Here is a 21,021-nt window from a genome sequence, read left to right on the forward strand (position 1 = left end):
TCGCCAAGTGTGCAGCGTCCCTCCTACCATGAACTTGGGAATGGAGGCTAACTGTTAAGCCTAAGGAAAAGGCTTTGCATGAGAGCAAAGGCACTCTCATAGACATAAGGACATGCCATCTTCATCTAAAACTGTCCTGAAGAGAAGGGATTTCTCTCTGACCTCGTCAAAGTCAAGAGAGCTGGTGTGTGTGAGAGCTAAAGACTTAGGCTTGAGTAAATCTTCATGACAGCAGAAGGACGTATGCAGGAGTATGGATCCGATGTGACATTGGCTCTGATGGTGAAGGCTTGGGATAAACAGCTTCTGGTGTGCCCATCCACTTATAGAAATGATGCGATACTGGTAGCAACAAGGCCCTGGAAGGAGCTGACTACCATGGTGAACAAGGAAGCCCTGGCTATGCCAATGGACTCTCCTCATACCTCAGGTTGATGAGAGACCTACGTCTCCCCAGAGGACAGCTTTTCGCTTCCCTTGCCACATTCACTTCTCCTATGGAACCGTCTGTTCCAGTACATTGATACACCGGAGGAAGATATTATTCCGATGAGACAGAGTTGTTTTCCCATCCTACCTGCCAGCCTTGAGGACTAGCCATCGGCACCGGCAGTTCCACTGGAGATAAGGGATCTGGCTTTCTCTTTGGATGAGTCTGAGGTCCTGTGGAAGTCTCTGAAGCATTTGTCGGAAGTGGCATAAGACAGGAGCCCCAGAATATTGGGGTTCCAGCTACCGCCCAGGTATGATTGGCCAAAAGACAATTGATACCCTGTGATGTGGGATGGTCCTCTGCCAGATGATCCATCCAACTGACAATATTGGGGACCATGGAAGCCCTACTCTAGATAACCAGGATCAGTGCAGGAGTCTTATTTGCCCACAGCCCACCCTGTAGGAATATTTGGAATGGGAAGAGGAGCTGGCTCCACTGGTTTCGGGAGCAATTTTGTTATCTTCACCAGATGAAGTGGTTACTCCATCTTCTCTGTTTCCACCAGACAACTTTAAACAGTATCAAGAGCTCATGCACAGAGTGGCTTCAGAGCTACAGATGCATCTTAAGGAAGTCCAGCAGCCTCAGCACAGCTTATTAGACATTCTGCAGCTCGGTCCCAGTCTAGTGGCCTTCCCCATCAACGAAGCATTGTGGAGCCAGTGAAAGATGGTATCCATCCAGTTCAGGATCTCAAATTGTCAGGCCTTCTAAGCCAAACATGATTTTACTAATTATAAGAAGTTTTTGGAATTCAAGGACTAGCTCCATAAGGAGGATAGGTCTAGCTTCCAGGCCTTAGTGGATAAGGGTAGATTGATGGCCAAAGCTTCTCTCCAAGCCATGATGGATGACTTACGGCCATTGTTATGAAGAGAGATTAGTGGTTACAATATTCAGTTTTCCCTAGAGAGGTGCAGAGTATAGCCAAGATCTGTCCTTTGATGCTATCAACCTATTAGCTGAGATTCTCATCTAATCACAGAATTCCAGGAGCCAGTGCTTTAAATAAAACATCAAATGTAATGAGACTTCTGATAAAATTGAGAAAGTTAGTAACATTGAGTTTCATTTTTGTGTCTCAGTGACTTTCAAGTGAAATTTGCTCTATTTTCAAGTGAGAATTGGTGTGTCTCCTTCCTGATTGCCAGCCCTGCAAACCCATCCTGGAACCGAATGTCACACTGTTATTTCTGGTTATTAAAGCAGCACCAGCAATAAAGATTCTAAGGTCCTGCAGTCAAAATGAAGCTAACGCTTCTGTGAATGTGTGAGCAAGATGGGTTCCTGTCCATTCACCTATTGATATATTGGCTTTGCAGTGGTAACAGAAATAAGTAATTTTAAATAACTTAATTTAGTCAGTAAAATAAGTGTATTTATATGGAATACAAACAGGTGCAAGAGTAAGAAGAATGCCATTATATATAGTAATTTCTCTGACCACAAGAGGACAAACTTAAAAATTTGTTTCTTTTGACAACTTGTACTGGGTCCAGTGGCATTCCTAATTTATATATAATCAAATGTTTCTAAAACCAGTAAAATCTGACAAACGTTGTAAGTTTGTTCAATATAATTGTGCTTGAGGGGGCAATCAAGAGTGTCTTATAAAATATTTTACAGTTCAACACCTCCAAAGTTGCTTGAAAAGGAAGTGAGAAGCATTCCCTTGTCACTTGTTAATTGGTATGTACCTATTATTCCAATTGACATTTACTTGTCTTTTTGACATTTACTTACTCCTTTTTAAAATGCTTTAATTAATTTGCATTCAATAAAAGCTGGGTTATCCGGCACTTTACCAACCGGAAAGCTGTATAAACTGGCATTTCTGATCTTCATTGAAAGTCTGGTTTATAGTCCAGTTGGTGCGGGGCCGGCAGGCTCCCTCCGTGGCTCCCTGTAATTGGTGACATGTCCCTGCTGCTGCTATGTGGAGGAATGACCACGAGGGGTTTGGAGTGCGGGAGGGGGTGCAGGGTGTGGGCTCTGGGAGGGAGTTTGGGTGCAGGAAGGGGCTCATGGCAGGGGGTTGGGGCGCGGGAGGGGTTTCAGGGTGCCGAATCCGGCGGTGCTCACCTTGGCCGGCTCCCCGCAAGCAGCGACATGTCCCTACTGCTTCTAGGTGGAGGCATGGTTAGGCGGCACTGTGCGCTGCCCCCATTCCGCGTGCTGGCTCCGCAGCTCCCATTGACCATTTTGTTTTATAATTCTAGGTTTTATTCACTTTTGCATGGTAGTGACTTACTATCTTTCTTCCTTCCTTCCTTCCTTCTCTTCTCTTAGATTTGGTATCTGTCACCAGTGGTGGTTTCAACCTCCTGGATCCACCACTGTAGAGCCTCCTCTCCGGGACTCCTCTGCCTCTATCAGGCATGGAAAAGTTGTCCTGCAAACATAAGGCTAAATCTAAGCAGTATTCCCTATAGGAGATGGCGTTTATAGGCTTTAGAGAAGGCAAATGATACCCTGTCTATTCACAGCCAGGCAACCCTCATAGTGCTGTGACCACAGAGCTCAGAGTCAGACCAACATGTCAAGTCCCCATCCTGCCCTGAAGAGCCGTGGTTCCAATGCAAAAAAAAGCTTGATCAGGAGCTTCTGAGCATTTTAGGGAGAGTCTCTAAAGTTCAGGAGAACACTATCCAGCCAGCTTGTACAGTGAGTTCCACAACAGATGTGGGCCAGAGGGGAGAGAACCTCTGAAAAGGTCCAAAGTGTCTCTTTTCCTTCAGATACTGGAGTGTCTCCTCAGCTCACTGCACAACAAACATGGCTCCTACACCATTCCCCTTCTCCCCACTATAAATCAGCAGTTGTGCTCCTGTATCACATACAGACTGACTATAGAGATTAATTCTGAGCAAGATACAATCAGATGAGTTAATCATAAAATCATTTAATGTATTGCCAGGTATGGCTGAGGTTAGCTTAAATAAGGTATTTTAGACACAGTGTCACCTAGTGGCTTAACCGTATAATGCAGTTTAGCATTCCATTACATCTCCCCCTTTAAGTTCCACATTCCTGCATTTACAATATTTACACTATCATGCTGTCTTTGAAGTTCAGTACCTATCCGTCTGTTAAGTGTCTGTGAATTGAACTAGTTTTCTAATTACAAGATCTGAATGTATAACAGCTTGGTCATCTGGCTGTCCATTAGTTGCAGTGACTAGCTGTCTACTATCTTGAAGAGTTGTCATTTTGTTTTTCATACACCGTCTGTAGAATTTGCTCTTGATTTCATCCCCATAGCCAAGATATGTGGGACTTCAATGGTTCATTCAGTGGTTTTGTCACTGTAGAAAGGTCTTGTAGATATCAACCAAGGTAACTTACTATCTCCAATATGCATCTCTGTTCTGATACATTCACTGGTGCATTCAATTCTCAAATTGCTTTTATTTTCTCAGGGCATATTTGTTTGTCTGTTCCAAAAACTCAGTTTGGGATAGGCAGAAAACACACTTTTCCTTGTTTAGCTTCAGTTCACACTGACTGATTAGGCTTAGGACTTCATTAAGGGTTTTGTTGTGTTTTTTTCTATCAAAGAGCCATATATTAAACTACAACTCCTTTTTTGTTTGTGAACAGTTCTGCCATCTGTCTTTGGAAAATTTCAGCTGTACTGATAATCCAACAAGGTAATCTTTGGAAGAAAAATCTCCCAAAAGGTGTGATAAATATAGTCAGTTTAGCACTTTCTTTTGCCAGAGGAATTTGCCAGAATCCACTTGAGGCATCCAATTTGGAAAATAATGCAGTCACTTTGGGGAGAAAGTCATCCAGTGTTGGGAGGATATATTTTTCTTTCACAACTGCTTCATTAAGTCTTTTAAGATCCACACAGGTTCAGATTTTCCCATTTTTCTTTATAATTGGTACCACTGGGGCACACCATACTGTTTGCTAACAGATTTTCTCAATTATGCCAATCTGTTCCATTCTCTTTAACTCAGTTTCCACTTTATGAAATAATGGGATAGGAATCCTGTGAGGTGTATGTATACCATATGCTTCAGCATTGTCTCATAAAATTATTTGTACTGGGTCTCCTTTCAAAAGTACAATATCACCAAATAGTCCATTGAGATCTTCCACTTTTTTCGCTGTGCCCATCATGGCTGTCATGCTGCAGCTGAGAAGGATGTTAGTCTGTGGTCCTTTGATCATATACACTCCGAATGTGTAACTTCCGGGGCTAGTCAGAGCTGTGTCAGGTGACTTCAGCTTTGGGAGGGGTTGAAGGTGAATGTGAATTCCTTCTGAGATGACTAACATTAGCTCCCGAGTCAATTTTAAAGTCAATAATCTTGCCATGAACATTCATTTTCACACTCTAGGCAGGTTCTGAGCCATCACAAGTGATAAATCCCAGAAACAGTGGTTCTTGATAGTCTGTAATATGTCAGCTCCCTGACTGTGGCAAACAGCTGCAAAATGTCCGTATTTTGTGCATTTATAATACTGTGCACTTCTGGGTGAATATGAATCATCCCTTGAGATACGACTTTTTCCATAATTTGTGCATGTAGCCTGGAATTTTTCTCTGTTAGCCTCAGGGATCTTATGATGATGATGACTTTTAATAGTCATGCTGAATCTCTTTACTGCTTCTAAGCTAGCTTCTTGTTTCTCAAGTTTAGCAAGTTTTTCTTGGTTTTGCCCGCTCAGACTGCTTTCCTACTTGAATATCTGTGTCTAGGGTTAAGTCTGTCTTCAGTTTACTCCTGGAGGAATTCTGTGCTACTATGCGTGTGCATAATGAGCCCTGCAGATTACTAAATTGTTGCACAGAAAAAACCTTCTGTCAAAATGTTGCTGTGGTTCTGCCTTTTGCCCACCAGAGGGCACTGTGGCACAAGAACAGCAGCAGCTCCCAGCAGAAAATAGCGTCTGCAGTTCCGCCTTCTGCCCACCAGAGGGCACTGTGCTGATAGAACAAAGCTACAGCTCACAGCCAGCTAAGGAAGAGAGAGCCTGCAGAGCTTTCTTCACAGTGCCTGTGGCCAGGGCAGGAGACGGGGGTTATGGGGAGACAGACAGCATGGGGTGCTGGGGGGGGCGGAGGTCAGACAGGGGATCATAAGGGCTAGTGGGGAAGGGCAGATTGGGGCAGGGGCTGAATGGGAGTGGAGGCACAGGGCCTCCGGGGGAGGGAGGTGCAGAGACTCATGAGGACAGGGGGAGGAGGTGCAGAGTTACATAGGGACAGGGGAGTGGCTGGGTGAGGCCACAGACATAGGTGCTGGGAACTAGGCGTGCTGAGGATGCTGTTGCACCCCCTGGCTTGTGGTTTCCATTATATATAGGCTTTAAAGTTTGATTCTATGGCTCTCAGCACCCCCACTATAAAAATTGTTCCAGCACCCCTGAGCACAGACACACGGGGGGGGGGGAGTGGGTACAGGGACGTAGGGACAGGGGAGTGGCTGGGTGAGGGCGCAGAGACTCATGGGGACAGGGACAGATTTGCCTTACTGAATAGGAGAGGCTAGGGGTCAGCCAGGGTCTGCATGGGGGAAGCTCCCTAACAATCCCTCCCTGCCCCCCGTCCCAAAAAAACCCTGTTCCATACTTTTCCCACCCATACCCAACAACCCTCCAAGTTCACACGCAGGAGCCTTCCCAGCAATTTACTTCCATCTCCCTCTCCTCCGTTACCCCTGACTCCCCCAAGCCTTTGCACTTCTTCTGATGGGTCTGGAAAATACGGTTCTGTATTGTAGTTTAAATTAATTATTACTTAGAATTCTGTATTAATATGCCTAGTAAGGAATCTATTTGTCAAAAAACATTTCCTGAATCTTTTTTGTTGTCTGTATTGTTACAGACATACTTGCTGACAGGTATTTTGAAATAAATGACCAAAAATAATTGAAACTGGTATGATTATATTGTGTTATTTTGACAAATAAAATATGCAGAATTTTGCAGATTTTGAAAATATTGAGTGCAGAATTTTTAATTTTTTGTTGCAGAATTTTTAATATTTTGGCACAGAATTCCACCAGGAGTATCAATTGTAGCTGCTGGGAAAGATTTTTATCTGTTAACCCAACAACCAAATTCTGTCTGTTTTTTTGTTTTGTTTTTGTTTTGTTTATGTTTTACAATCCCAAAATCACTGTTTTCAGCCATTTCATGAAGAGCTCTTATAAATTCTGTGGTGGAAACATGCTCTTTCATTAAACACATTTCTCTGAGCTATAAAGTATGCATCAAACATAACCGGTATCTTTTCATAATCGTCTTTGTGACTGTCTTCAGTAAAGTCAAAGGATTTAAAGATATGTTCCACTTGCTTCCTCATAGCATAAAAAAGATGGTACCTGTACATCTCAAGTTTCTTTGTGGAGCTTGTTTGCAATTCAAAATCTTGCAAAATACAGCTTTCAGTCTGTCCATTGTGAAGGTTGGTCAAAGCTGATGTTCTGTGGGGCATGGAAGAGTGCCTTGTTGATGAGATCCTGCAAACTTTGTTGCTTTGTTCCTTCCGTTTCTGTTCTTGCACTAGTTTACTTCTGACACCATGCCATGCTCCTGTATCAAACATAGACTGTCTACAGAGCTTTCTTCTGAGCAAGATATACACCAGATGTGTTCACCAGAAGATCCTTTAATGTACTGTTAGGAATGGCTGAGGTTAGCTTAAATAAGGTATTTTACACATAGTGCCACCTAGTGGCTGAAGAGTATAATACATTTTAGCATTCCGTTCTGATACTTAAGGGTAACTCTTGCAAACCCCTGAGACTTTCAGGTCCTAAAAAGGCATCCTCTTCGCAACACAGCAATTAATGTTAATGAACAAGTTTGGTTTAAGCCCCTTCTGCTTTGCCCCCGCTCCCTACTTTCCCCCCCGCTCCAGCCACAGGAATGTTTGCTGGAGATTTTCTCCTGTACAGAGGCTCTGACAGCGCTCTGTATTGAGTTCACTGCTCCTTTCCCAGCACTTTATCATTTCTGGGCATGCAGAGAAGCCTGTCACTCCTGGGAAGCCCTACCTCAGATAGCAGTGGAATTGGAATTATGCCCATCTAGCTTTCAGCCTAAGGAATGTTTTCAAAATGACTCTAGATTTACTGTAGAAAAGCCTTGAGTGGTACTAGGTTGTTCCTGCAGTACTTGCGCACTAGCCAGCCTGGGGGAGCAGACAGTCATCTATTAGGCTCCCAGGGTCACTTAGCAAGCTGTTTCCACAACTGAAGTATTTGTCTCAGTATTCCTCGGTTAAGTGGTCCCCAGGCCAGCATGTTACCTCTCCCCTTCAAACTGCCTTGGAAAGTGCCACACATAAACCTCCCCCCCAAAAAACCTTTAAAAGCTGGAGGACTTTTCCAAGAGAGGATGTCAGTGGTTCACAAGGAATTGATTAATATTAATAAAATAGCTTTCCTTCAGGCACTATTGGATAGACAGTTTCCTATGGTCACCTCCTGTGAGAACATCAGAAGATCCAAATGAGGATTTTTTATTAAAACCAAATATTAAATTTAAATTGTCTATCAAAACAAAGAGTTTTCATACGTTTTGGGAGCTTAAGGTTGCTGAAGCAGTAGCTCCACCTTCATAGTGAAATATAGTCACACAGGGATGATACTGCACAGCAATTTTAAAGCCTTTGCTATAGCCATTCAGAACAAAGGTTTTATGTAAGGAAAGCCTACTTAGTAGCTACCAAGTGTCTTGTCTTGGAGGTAAGATCCTTGTTTAAAGTGAGATATTTCTGTCCTGATCAAACCCTTGATGTGATCTGTAACAAGAGCAGCAGCATTTAACTTTGTACCTACAGAGAGTCCATGTAACACCCATGAATAGCAATTATTCATCTGAAAGAGATATCTTGTGCATCCAGATTGACAAAATTTTTGGTGAAATATTAGAGTTATTTGGGGAAATATTAGAGAAGTTAGTAGCTGGGATTGCTGAGAGGCCTTAATCCTTACTGTTAAAGCCACCATGCCAACCCAGGTTATTTCAAAGGAACTATAATATTAACAGAGGGAAGAATCAGAAGCAGAAGCTTCCAAAGAAACCTAGGTAAAACTTTCCCCAAAGCAACAAAATCCTCAGCATGATAAAGACAAAAAGATCCACCCTCCATACCGAGAGTCTTAAGAAATGGCAGGTAGTAACAGCAATGCAGGGCTCCACAATTTACACATCTAGACAACATGCCAGTCATTGCCCTGTCTAGAGAAACGTACCCATTAATACTGGACAACTGCTGGAAAGGGTTCATACCCATCACTTGTTCAAAACCATGAAGAGTGTTTGAACCTAATGCAGAGAATTGCTCACCCATGGATCAAAATTGGCATGGCTCTGGCCATAATTTTACTGTAATGGTAAAGATTTGCAAAGGGTATCAGCCTTATGAGCATTCAGTAGGTGGGTACATAGAACTCTCTATTTGCATATCATCAGATGCAAGTTTAATCAGGATGACAGAGAGGACAAGCCTTTGGCAGGTATTTCTAGTCTCCATTATCTCTGAAAGGCAGGTTTTGGAAGCAGTTCCCCTATCTATACAAGAATGACACTGCTGCTTTTGTGAGGAAAAAGCTACTCTTATAGCTCCAGAAAGTTCCTTTTTCCATAATTCCTGGGAAATATTTTCCCCATAATTTTGTTTTATCCCTTAGCATTTCTATGGAAGGTTTTAATATAAATGGACATTCCTAGTGCTCTAAAGATATATTTAAAGCAGATGGAGTACCATGCCAATTGTACCCTGTTCATCTCTTCCTATCCAAAATGCCAAGGTCTTAGAGTGTCAATGTTGCTGCAGGGAAGGTGTTAAAATACTGCACCAGATGGCGTTCTAGACATCTGGGAAACTGTTCACAGAAGTCCCTCAGGATAATTGATGAAAAAGTAAGTTTTCATTCCTCTACACTGGCATTGTTAGGAAGGTATAATGGGTTGGTTCCCCCATAAATCCTTGCTTTATATTGAAGGAACTTCCTTTCCTGCCTATTCTACTACAATAAAAATCAACACTCTGCGAAACCTTTCCCCTCTGTCTGTAATTGCTTGCTTGCTACTTCCCATTAACGATAAATGAGGAGTGAAGCTGTGCAACAGAGAGAAATTTCTTACCTGAAAAATGTCATACAAACATTTAGCATGTCTGTTGTATGTCATATGTTAACCAAGATGATGTTGGAGTACAAAGCTGGAGAAGAGTGCACTCTGCTTAAGGAATTTCATAAAACCAGAAGGGCAAGTTCAACTAATTTGTTCATGTTAGGAGCTCAAGTGTATTTGTGTTCATACATGTTTGTATGAATACATAATATTTAATACAATTTTGCATTATATCAACACATTGGTGCATCTTTCTAATTTTGCTGCTTTGCATTATGTAATTTGGCTTCACTAAACCACTATACCTGTTACTGAAGTATTTCTGAACAAATGGAACACAATTTTTGAGAATATGAGCAAACGTATTATATAGATTTACTGGAAGTTGCTTTCATATGAAGATGTATGAGTCATTTAAAATAAACAGTTCCAAACTTCTCTAGCATTTTCTATAAAATTGTTTTTGATTATAATTTTATTTTTTGTATCTATTAAATATTAAATAAAAAGAGAAGTAGGTGTTACAAAATCAAAATCAGTTAGTTTATTTAATAATTCATTTTATTAACATTCTAAAAGGTTCAGTTCTCTTCATGAATATAATTTCTCCTTTCTAAAATAAAAATATTATAATTATCAGAAGTATTAGTTTATGTAAATTAAAGGGATGGCACTAGTATAAAATGACTGCTTTGTAAAACACTTTACTGTTTGATGCTATGAAGACAAAATGTTTGGATTTTCTGCCTGAAGAAATTTGTAAATTAATGCATAGTATAATAAACCACCGTTTAAATCTGAATTTAGCCTAGTAAAATACAAGATCCACAGGATTTTTCTGAAATAGTGGCAAATAAATACAGTGCTTTAAATGTGTATGTAGGGTTATTTAAGATTAATAGGGCATGGTGATTTATTTTTCTGTACATAAAGTAAGAATACAGTTTGCAAATAAATTTTTACCAGTTTTATGGAATATTGTCAACAAGAAATTATTAGGTTTTCTCTAAATCACTAATGAAGGTGAAAGTTATACTACTGAAGTTATAATCAGTCTGTTTAGATTTAGAGTTGCATTTTCAGTGATAAACACTGATAAAATGTCCTTTTATCTGATAAATATTTCAGTGATGATGATGATGTTGTATTGTTTATCGTGCTGCTATTGCTGAAATGGTCAAACGTTGTTATTGACCCCTGTTGCCAGCATTATAGAAAGTCATGCCAAATTGCTTTTGTTTTTGTGAGTTGTAGAATTGTTGTGTGTGTACAGATTTTAAATATTTTTAAAATTAACTTAATATTATACATTTCATAAAGTGAAATATGTAGAAATCTTTAATTTGTTTTGATTCTGTGTCACAGCTAACAATCACAGCCCATAAAGTTTGACTATAAGAATAGAATTTGATTTACATTTAAAGGAAAAACATAATAAATTATTCTGCCACCAGATAACCCCTATTTTCTTTGTATCAATTCTTGCATTTAAAGTTTTTCTGCCTTGTCTGTCAGGTGTTATAAGCAGCATGATTCAAGGACAATAATATTAGACTTCTTCCCTCCCTGCTTTCCTGTTTCAGCAGATACAAAGTTAGAGAGCATCCTTTTTGTGTGCTAGCTCCAGGACTCTACTACATACACTCTTCCACTGCGCCATCCAAATGCAGACTGTATTTGGAAGCAGTTAGACTCCTCGGATGTGAGTCTTTGGGTTACAGTAGATATCCTGGGTGGACTCTGTAAGTCTATGAAAACTGCTAGAATGCTTCCAATCCGCACTGTATATATTAAAATGGAAATAGAATCATAGAATATCAAGGTTGGAAGGGACCTCAGGAGGTCATCTAGTCCAACCCCCTGCTCAAAGCAGGACCAATCCCCAGACAGATTTTTGCCCCAGATCCCTAAATGGCCCCCTCAAGGATTGAACTCACAACTCTGGGTTTAGCAGGCCAATGCTCAAACCACATCATATTAGTTTACTAATGTACATTTTTCCAGTCTTCCAATGAGACAGGTACTTGTAGAATTTGCAGAGGTCAACTGATAATCCTCCTAAAAGGAGTTAGATCCTTAAATAATTATGCATCCTTAAATAGTTATGTTAAACAGATAAGATGGAAAGTTTACAGGACAAAATAACATGCCATGATTTAAACAGAGGCATGCTAGTATCAATCTTCATATACATTTGTGAAGAACCACACAATATTTATATAAATCTGAGATTGGCTACAAGTCTATTTTTATTTATATTTTGTTTTGTTGTTATTTATATTCCACAGGGCATCTATGTTGAACATTACTGCCCTCTAATTTAAATATGCTTTGTTAAAAGTAAACATAAAACTCTCAGATACTAGGCTTGCTATTTAATTAAAATAAAATTAAAATCAAATGCATTTTTAAATATGTAACTCCATTAATTTATGGATAAATATTTCAGTTTACTACAGTTTTAGAAATACTGTATTTTGTCATATGTTATCAGATATATGGAGAAAGTGTATCTTGTCCCATGCTACCCTAAGGAAAAATATATAATTGAAACAATTTCTTATATCATTGCTGCTACATTATCACATTCTCTAATTATGAGATTTTGTTAACTGAAATCTTGTTTTCTTCTAGCTGACAGCACGATCACTGCCTGCTGTACAATCTGATGAGAGACTGCAGCCTTTGCTTAATCACCTCAGGTAACATGAATAAGAAACATAAATGTATTCATCCATAAAGTTAAGAGAATTATATTTGTAATATTCAAACTTCTTCAGATCTGTATTGATGGGTGAAAGTGGAAAAACTGAAATAAAATAATTTCTTTTCATTTCAATACCATATTGATAGGAAAATGTACAATTTCACAAAGGAAATGTAAACATTTATTTTGAGCAAAGTATGTGACGTTGCCTTTACAAGAACAGCTACAGAAAAAAGTTCCATAGCTGTTACCAAAAACACTTTTTCTCTTGTAGATTCTTTTATATGATTAAATGTAAAATTATTATTCAGATTCTTCATGTACAAAAGTCAGCAAATTCAAAATTATGGCACCCAGAGCATTAACTTATTTTCTGATTTGTATTATCCAGGAAGAACACATCTTGTAATCCATCACTGGTGAATGAGTCCATTGGTGAATGGATTATGGAGGCAGCTCTAAACTGTGAACAAGTAGTATGGCCCTTTGGACTCATCCAGTAACAAGTAGTCAAATCATCCTGCTTCCTGTATAAGGAGAACAGGAGATAGTGTTCCTAACTGAGCTCCTACCTTTTCACTCCTAGCTTTTCTTCTTATGTTTTTCATTTTAGCCACAGAATCAGTCCTTGCCTTTTTTAGGTGACTCAGCTACTTTTCTGTCTTGTTTGGAAGGGGTAATTTGTCTCTTGGAGGGAATAGCCAGAAGAAGGGGATTCACATAGCCGGTGATGTGTATGGTTTCTTCTCTCCCCCCCCCCCATTAATATATAGTGCCACAGGAAAGCATGACACTTCATAGACAGAAGTGTGACATTTTATGATGACTTTAAAAATGAATATATTACTGCCATGTACCTTTTATTTATGTGGATATCTGTAAAATGAACTTTTGGCTTTTATTAACATCACGACAATCAGAAGCAATTTCATATCTTGTTGCGTTTCAATGCAAATTGTATTTGAAAAAGAAGTTAATAATTGTGCATATGTTTGTATATAAGGGTTAAATCATATTTGGGAGAAGAGAATTAGAAAACACATCTATTAAAATGTCTCTATTGTGTGAGTAGGACATTGGTGGTATGCTGTAAATTGATATGTGTAATATTTATAGTTCTTCTTTGAGTGGCTGTTTACGTGTATTCCAGTCAGGTGTGTGAGCGCCAAGTGCGCTGAAGCCACAGAGCTTTTTGTAACAGTACCTGTCTGGGTGATGCACATGCCTTAAGTCTGCTCATGGCCCCTTGTGAGTCTACATAAGGGTGGTACCATCCCTACCCTCCTCACTTCCTTTGCACCATCAATGGCCCGAGTCAGAGTTCCTCAGATGATTTACCTCATGGTTGTTTTAGACTGTGCAGTCAATGAGTTACTTCTCTGCCTCCTTTTCCTGTTAATAGTTAGGTAATGCTTAGTACACAATAGCTAGTTTACCTTACTGCTTTAATTAGTTTTCAGTGCGAAACTCAGGTGGCATGCGCTCACCTGGCTTTAAGCACTGCTTACCGTGTGAGGTACCTACTCTGCATTGCCTTTTGTGTCTTAGTGAAGGACCTGTTAAAGAGAGGTATCTGCTGTCCTTTCAAGGAAAAGGATGAAGATTTTCAGAGATCTGCACCGTAAGCAATCCCTCATGGAGCAGGTGATGACATCCACCTCAGCCCCTCCCACCTCAACTGCTCTCCCTATCTCTTGGGCTGCTACAGAGGATTCAGTGATTTCTGACAGACCCTGGACTTGGACTCTCCTCCTTGGAGAAAGAAATGACCTGAAAGGGGACCCATAAAAAAGACTGGAGCTAGTTCAGTTTGAAAAAGGACTCTTCTTCTTTGAAGAAGGACACAGAAAATCACTGGAACTCCTCAGTCACTCAAGGTGGAACTGGCAGTTGACCATGTCTCCCCAATATTGTCGCAGGAACATATTGGTACCTTACCATTGATTATGGTACTGTCTCTGGGATGGACATTGAGTCCAATACCAAGGAACATGGTTCTGGCACCGGCATTATTACCACCAATGACCCCACAAGCTTATGAGACAGCAAAGGATTTGCTTTGTCTCTGCACCCTTGTCTCCCCTGTGGTGCTGGAGTCCTTTGTACTAGAGGCACCTCCTCCTGTTCTTGGCTCATCCAAATCTATGGATCTGGTAGAGACACTCTCAACAGCGCCATTGTCGAGTCCAGCTAAGAAACACTGCAAAGATGTGACTTTGATTCAATCTTCAGTACTGAAGACTATCTGTGGCTTCAGTATTGCCGCAATCTTTAGGCTGGGTACTGACTGTGACTTACATTTTTGCACCAATAACAATGTATTTCTTGGTACCAAGTCCCTCCACATCTCGAGGTGCATTTGCAGTACCAGCTACTATATTGGCATCAGCACCAATATTGACCTCTTCTCAATGGGCCACAGATAAATCAGAATGCCAAGTGACCACTTCAGGGCTAGCATCCCTATTCCCAACTAACCATTCAGATGCTGCCTGGCAATTGAGTTCAGATTCTCCCTCCTCTTCACCATCCTTTCCTAGGTGCAGTCGGTCTAGCGAGTCTTTGACCAGCTCCTGAAGGAAAGCATTGGTACCAAGAACAGGACCTTTCATATATCAGAGATAGAACATCCTGGCCTGGTTCCTACTGGTTGCCTATTCCCTGCATGTTTCCTTAGTGGCCTTTTTGTAACTCTTGGTGTATCTCCCACTCTTCCAGGTCTTGATCAATGGCACACTTGAGCAGAAGGTCACCAGGCTGTTCTCATATCTTGGAGGCCCGTGGAGATACTGGTTACCCCGAGAAACCAGTTCTGCAGGATGAACCATTGCCAAAGGAGTGCATTCTACTACAAGAGAACACACAGGCCCCTGTTATTTTGTCGTTGCCCTCACCAGTTAATTCCATGGCCTCAGATTCCTCGTCTCCAGTTCTGGAGGATTTTAAATTTTATCGAGACCTTCTGAGGAGGGTGTCAGCAGCATTAGGCAGTCAAGCTAAGCTTGTACAAGAGAACATTGTCAAGCTTTTTGGACGTTCTTCAGGTGACAGTCCCTGGGAGGCTAGCTCTCCCTATATATGAGGCTGTTTTGGAACTGGCAAAGACCTTGTGGCACATGCCAGCCTCCTTAGTGCTGATAGCCAAGTACACAGACCGACAATATAATGTCCTGATCAAGGCTTTGAGTGCTTTTATTCCCCTTTGCCCCCAACTTCTTCATGGTCACTGCTGCCAGTGAGAAATCACATCAAAGGAGCATCAGATCAAATCCCAAAGAGAGAGTTCAAGTGCTTGACTTATTGAGGAGAAAAATGCAGCATGTGCATAGCTAACTGGTGGGTGCTGTTATCCAAATATAACTTTGTAAACTGGGGTGCAATGTCCAAGTTTACTGACAAGCTGCCTGAAGAAAGGGAGTAGGTTTCTTGTAGGGGGTAAGGGAGGAGTTTACAGCTTTTCTTGCAGAACGCCATCTTGTGGCCACACATCGCTCCAGTCAGCACTCAATGTCACAGATGCTTCTTCCAGGATAATGACCCCTGCAATAACAATGAGGAAAACCTTGTGATTACAAAACTCCAGCATAGCTTCTAACATCCAATGAACCATAGAGGACCTCCCTTTTGATTATCAATTTTTCTTCTCTGACAAAACTGATGAAACTTTGCACTCATTTAAAAACTCCCATGCTACGCTCTGTTTGTTGAAGGCCTTTACCCCTGCCCCTGAGAGAGAGCAGTACAAGACCGTGCGACAACAATACTCTCAGCAGCCTGAAAACCCTTTGGGGCAGAATGACTTTTAGAGAAGGAGGCATAAGTCACAGAGAAGGTGGTCCTTTAGCTCCAACTCAAATCAACGAGCCTGCCCTCAGTTGTGGGAAAGCAATATATTTGACATTTCCCTTGAGCATATCAATGCAGTCATCAGCAATCTTTCTGCTATCTCTCATCCTTCTGGGGACAGATTGTTCCACTTCTTCAAAGACTGGGAATCCGTAACAACAGACAAGTAGCTCCCAAGCACTATGTGACTGGGATACTATATCCAATTCCTGTCCATCCTCTTCTCCCACCCACCTTCCCTGATCCTTTTCAGGGATCCTCTTCATGAGTCAGTGTTTCTTCAGAAAGTTCAGACTCTGTGTGTCTAATGGTACACTTTCTCCAAGCAGTGTTTGTTAGAGCACTTGCACCCCCACGCCCGCATCACCAAACATTCTAAGTGTGATCCTATATAAGGGGTGCTGTGCCCTCTACTGCCTCAGTTCTTTCCAACCATTGTGTCAGATGGAAGTGAACTGCTCCAGGCTATTTGGATCTGGGTTTTTCTCCATTCTCGTTGTCTTGGTAGTTTAGAATAGTTTATAGTTTAATGATATAGTCAAGTTAGTTAGTAGCTCGATTTCGGGTTATGGCTGAACTGAAGACAAAAAAGAAGCCGGGATTCAAAAGACATGCTTCATGCCCAGCTGTCCTCCTGGCATTGGAAGACCATATTAGGTGCCTGAAGTGCATGGAAGAGGGCCACATTCTGTCTGAGTGTTCCATCTGCTGGACTTTCAAGCCTAGAGCTTGCAAGGAGAGGCAGAGCAGATTGCAGCTGCTTCTCCTTAAGGTGGCACTTGAGGCTAAACTTTTGGGTTCCAGGCACTTGTTGGATCCAAAGTCTAAGAGACCAGTCTTGGGTCCAGTGACTTCCTCCAGCAAGTCAAAGCAGCTTAAAGGTCCAAGGATATCAGAACCTTTGTTTGGTCCGATTCCCGGATTCTGCTACTCAGGATTCAGGGCTTCAAAGACACTGTTGATTGAAAAAGTTACTGCTTGCTATGGAACCAAGAACCTCATTGTCTGCTCTAGCTGTGTTGGTTCTGGAAAAGAAGGCAAGGAAGAGCAATGTGAGATCCTATACATCAGGTTTGTGAGATCAGTCTGATTCTGACAGGGTCTATGTGTCTCTGAAACTTAGCCCTGTTACAGTTTCAGCTTCAAGGACTTGAGTATTTCATCGGATCCTGTGCCATCCAGGTTTTTGGCTCTGGCTTCAATCTCTGCTTTGGTTCCAGGTCCATCTTTGGATCCAAAGAGGGCTTTTACTTTGGTGGCTGATGTACATCATTTGGCTTCTAAGCATTCCTCTGCTCTGACTGAGATACAGAGAGCCTGGAGGAAGACACAGGTTTCACCAGTTTCAGAGATCTGTGTTGGCTTCACCTGAAAAAAGGAGAAGAGCGGAGGAGATTTAGTTTTTCTCCTGATTCATCTATACCGCCTCTTCCTAAGACTCGTGCAGGGTCTCCGCAAAGAGCTTTCTGTCCATTTATTTTTCTCTCCACCGTCTGGGTCCCATGCTGTCTCAGGCATGCTTCATCCCAGATTTGAGGCCACATCTGTGATTAGAGGAGAAAAGAAAAAGAATAAAGAAACCTTTTTGCTCCCAGTTCTTGCCTCCTTTTTCTCCTCCTCCTGCAATGTTCTCAGATCCCAGATGCTGGGGAGATTGGCAGTTCTGGGCTCCATGGCTTTCCTGAGTGTCACCACTACAGGAAATTTTCAGTTGTCCTCCTTATGAATGGAGAGGTGATGTTTCATCTGTAAAGGATCTGGCAATGATCAAGTCCTTGGATTTGGTTCCACCGGATCCATCTGCATCTCAAACAGTGGCACCTGATACTCTGTCTGAAAAGGAAGATAGCTCCTCTTTTTGAAAACTGATACAGATTATGATCCAGATCTATCAAGTGAGCATGTTGGAGTGGCTGCTTCTTCTTCCCCTTGTGAGGACACTCTGCAGTTCCACAACCTGGTGGATTGCATGGCGTCCATGTTGAACTTATTTACCTTCAGTAGCCATGGAGGAATCCTCTCATCTGATGTTCAGCATTTGTGGGGCTATCTTGAAGAGTAGGATGTTGTTATTAATTCTTGCTTAGCTGCACCCTGCTAAGACTGTTTGATCCACTTCTACCTCTTGCCAACCTATTTCCAAGAAGGCAGACAAATTATATCAGATATCCTTGGAAGGTTTTTCATATTTTCACACACACCCTGTATTTAATTTGATGATGATGATGATGATGATGGCTACTGCCAGTAGCAGGTTGAGATCTGGACAAGCACATTCTACTCCAGCTGATGGAGAAGGGAAGAAGACTGCTTCCCTAGGGAGAAAGATGTTCTCTTCTTTCTCTCTTGGAATTAAGGTGATTGTGGTGGGGTGGCTGCCCCTCACTGGCAGAAAAGGGATTAAAAGCAGCCCTAGGGAGGCAGCCAATCAGAGAAGTGCTGAAGGGAGCAGCCAATCAGGGCCAAGCAGGACTATATAAAAAGGGAGCTGCAGGACAGAGGAGGTCAGTTAACTGCTGGGACCTCAGTGAGGAAGGACTGTGTCTCGGGAGGGCTCAGAGAACTGCCAGCACCCTGGACAGAGCAGTGCTGCAAACACTGGGGAAGCTAGAGAGAGCTCCTGGCTGGCTGCTAGGGCCTGCAGGCTAAGACCCTGAGGTAAGTGAAGAAGAGGGTGCTGGAGCTGCATGGGAAGCGGCCCTGGGATAATGGACTGCAGTTGCCACTGAGGGAAGTGGCTGGATAGAGATTGCAGGTCCCCCAGAAGGGGGGAAACACAGAGTGTGGCACTGCCGGAGGGCAGTGTCACTGAAGAGGACGCCACAGTCCTGGGAGTGGCACAGGTCCTGGAATGAAAGTGACGGCAGTGAGGCACCACCTGAAGAAGGCGCACTACCATACAGAGCTAATTTCCAAAACAACCAATAGGAGGCGCCACAGTGGTGAGTGAACCCCATCACAGTGACAAATTATCAAGCTGTTATGGCCCGGCATCAATTCCACTTATGGAAAAGATGGGAATGTTTGTGCAGAATCTGGCAGATGACAAAAGGAAAATGTGATTCTATTGGAGGGTCAAAATGTGGCAAAGCACGCTCCCAGGGCTTTGTTTGACGCCTCAGACTCTTCTGCCAGACCACTGGCTCTTGCCGTTCAGCTGAGGAGATGTGTGATCAGGGTCCCAGGGAGCCACACTGAGGTTACTTAATTAGGGCAAACTGCAAAGAATGGGGCAGACAATTCCCAAATCTTGTGGTCATTCCAGTACTTAGATCCACCAAGCTAGCCTCAAAACTGTTTCTGCAATACCTTACTTGTTACCCAGAAGCCAAAACACAGTTCCCTTAAAGCAAGAAAAAGATGGATGAGTTGCTGGAAAAGTTGAAGGAGACAAGATCGACGGCCTGCTCTTCGGGCCTGACTTTTATTCTCTGAAGTCACACTCAAATAGAAACGACAATTGGCTTTGTACTTTGGATGTAAGGTGAACTTTGGCCTTCTGTCTGGCTAGGACTGGGCCCTTCAGGTTATCTTCTCAGCTCTCTGTCTTGAATGCTGACAATTTCTGTGCAAACAGTTTCCAGATGGATTACTTCCAGCATCACAATGGTGAACAAGGTAGCAAACACCTCTCCTCCACAGAGACTTTCAGCCCATTCAACAAGGGCTCAAACTACCTCAGTGGCATTTTTGAGGGACATTCCCATATTGACATTTGTAGGGCTGCTACTTTGTCCTCTGTCATTTAACTCAATATTAAGCCATCACATCTGTTTCAAGATCTGATTCAGTTTTTGAAAAAGTGATTCTTCAGTCTCTCATTAGGTGGACTCTGAGCCTAATTGCTTGTGAGTCACCTGAGTGGTATACAGATGTGTAACCACACAAAGAAGAAAAACTTTTCTCCATTGTAACTGTTGTTCTTTGAGATGTCGCTCACATGAGTATTCCACAACCCATCCTTTGTACTCTCTGCACTGGAATCTTGAGCCACAAATTCTGGTGCGAAAGAACTGAGGGGGGTTGGGAGCCACTGCCCTCATAGCCATGGAAGGAGCCATGAGAAAGCAGAGGGTATGAGCGCTGCCCCTATTGGTACTGCTACAGAAAGCACTCTGGCTCTGGCATGCTGCGTGCACATATGCCTGAATGAAGTATGCATGTGGTTCATATCTTGATGAACAACTGTTACAGATACAAGTGAGTAATTGTTCTGGTGTGGTGTTATTTTTTCTCTTTTTTTTCATTAAAACATCTTTGTAGGATCATCAAAAATGCTCATCATTAGTATAACTTTATTCCCACTGAACTCAATGGTAAAACTACCATTGACTTTAGTGGGAATTTAGTTACGCACTTAGTGCTTTTGAAAATTCCATCCTCTGTGTGAGGAATTATTGGAAAATTTCTCTGTTTTCACTGCTGACAATTTTTTCCACAATTTTTATGCACAGGAATGGTATCCCTAGCCTCTGTTTGCCAGAAGCTGGGAATAGGTGACAGGGGATGGATCACTTGATGATTGATTACCTGTTCTGTTCATTCCCTCTAAAACACCTGGCATTGGCCACTGTCGGAAGACAGGATACTGGGCTAGATGGACCTTTGGTCTGATTCAGTATGGCCATTCTTATGTTCTTATAAAAATAAGTGTTTTGTGCCATAATATTCAGAGCCATTATCGGCCTCCAGGTTTTCTTTTGGTAATGTGTAAAAGGGAAAGACTTCAAAAACCAAAGGGTCAGCTTTTTAAAATTAGTTGCCGAAACTAGCTACTGAACACTTTAGAGATCCTTCATTTGTTATGCAAATGGGCAAACCAGCTAATTTTTTGGTTTTCTCTATATGTTTGCACATTAAATTGTTGGCTTTG

General features: G+C 41.9%; 1 protein-coding gene across 1 annotated transcript in view; it reads left to right on the forward strand.

Moving 5' to 3' along the window:
* The window catches only part of PRIM2 (DNA primase subunit 2), a 271,941-nt gene that overhangs the window by 163,627 nt on the left and 87,293 nt on the right, over positions 1-21,021 (forward strand). Inside the window, exon 8 of the mRNA XM_065401622.1 lies at positions 12,230-12,297. Coding sequence (XP_065257694.1) covers positions 12,230-12,297 — 68 coding nt within the window. The remainder of the gene's footprint in view (positions 1-12,229; positions 12,298-21,021) is intronic.

Source organism: Emys orbicularis, chromosome 3 (genome assembly GCF_028017835.1).
Source record: "Emys orbicularis isolate rEmyOrb1 chromosome 3, rEmyOrb1.hap1, whole genome shotgun sequence".
Classification (NCBI taxonomy): domain Eukaryota; kingdom Metazoa; phylum Chordata; order Testudines; family Emydidae; genus Emys; species Emys orbicularis.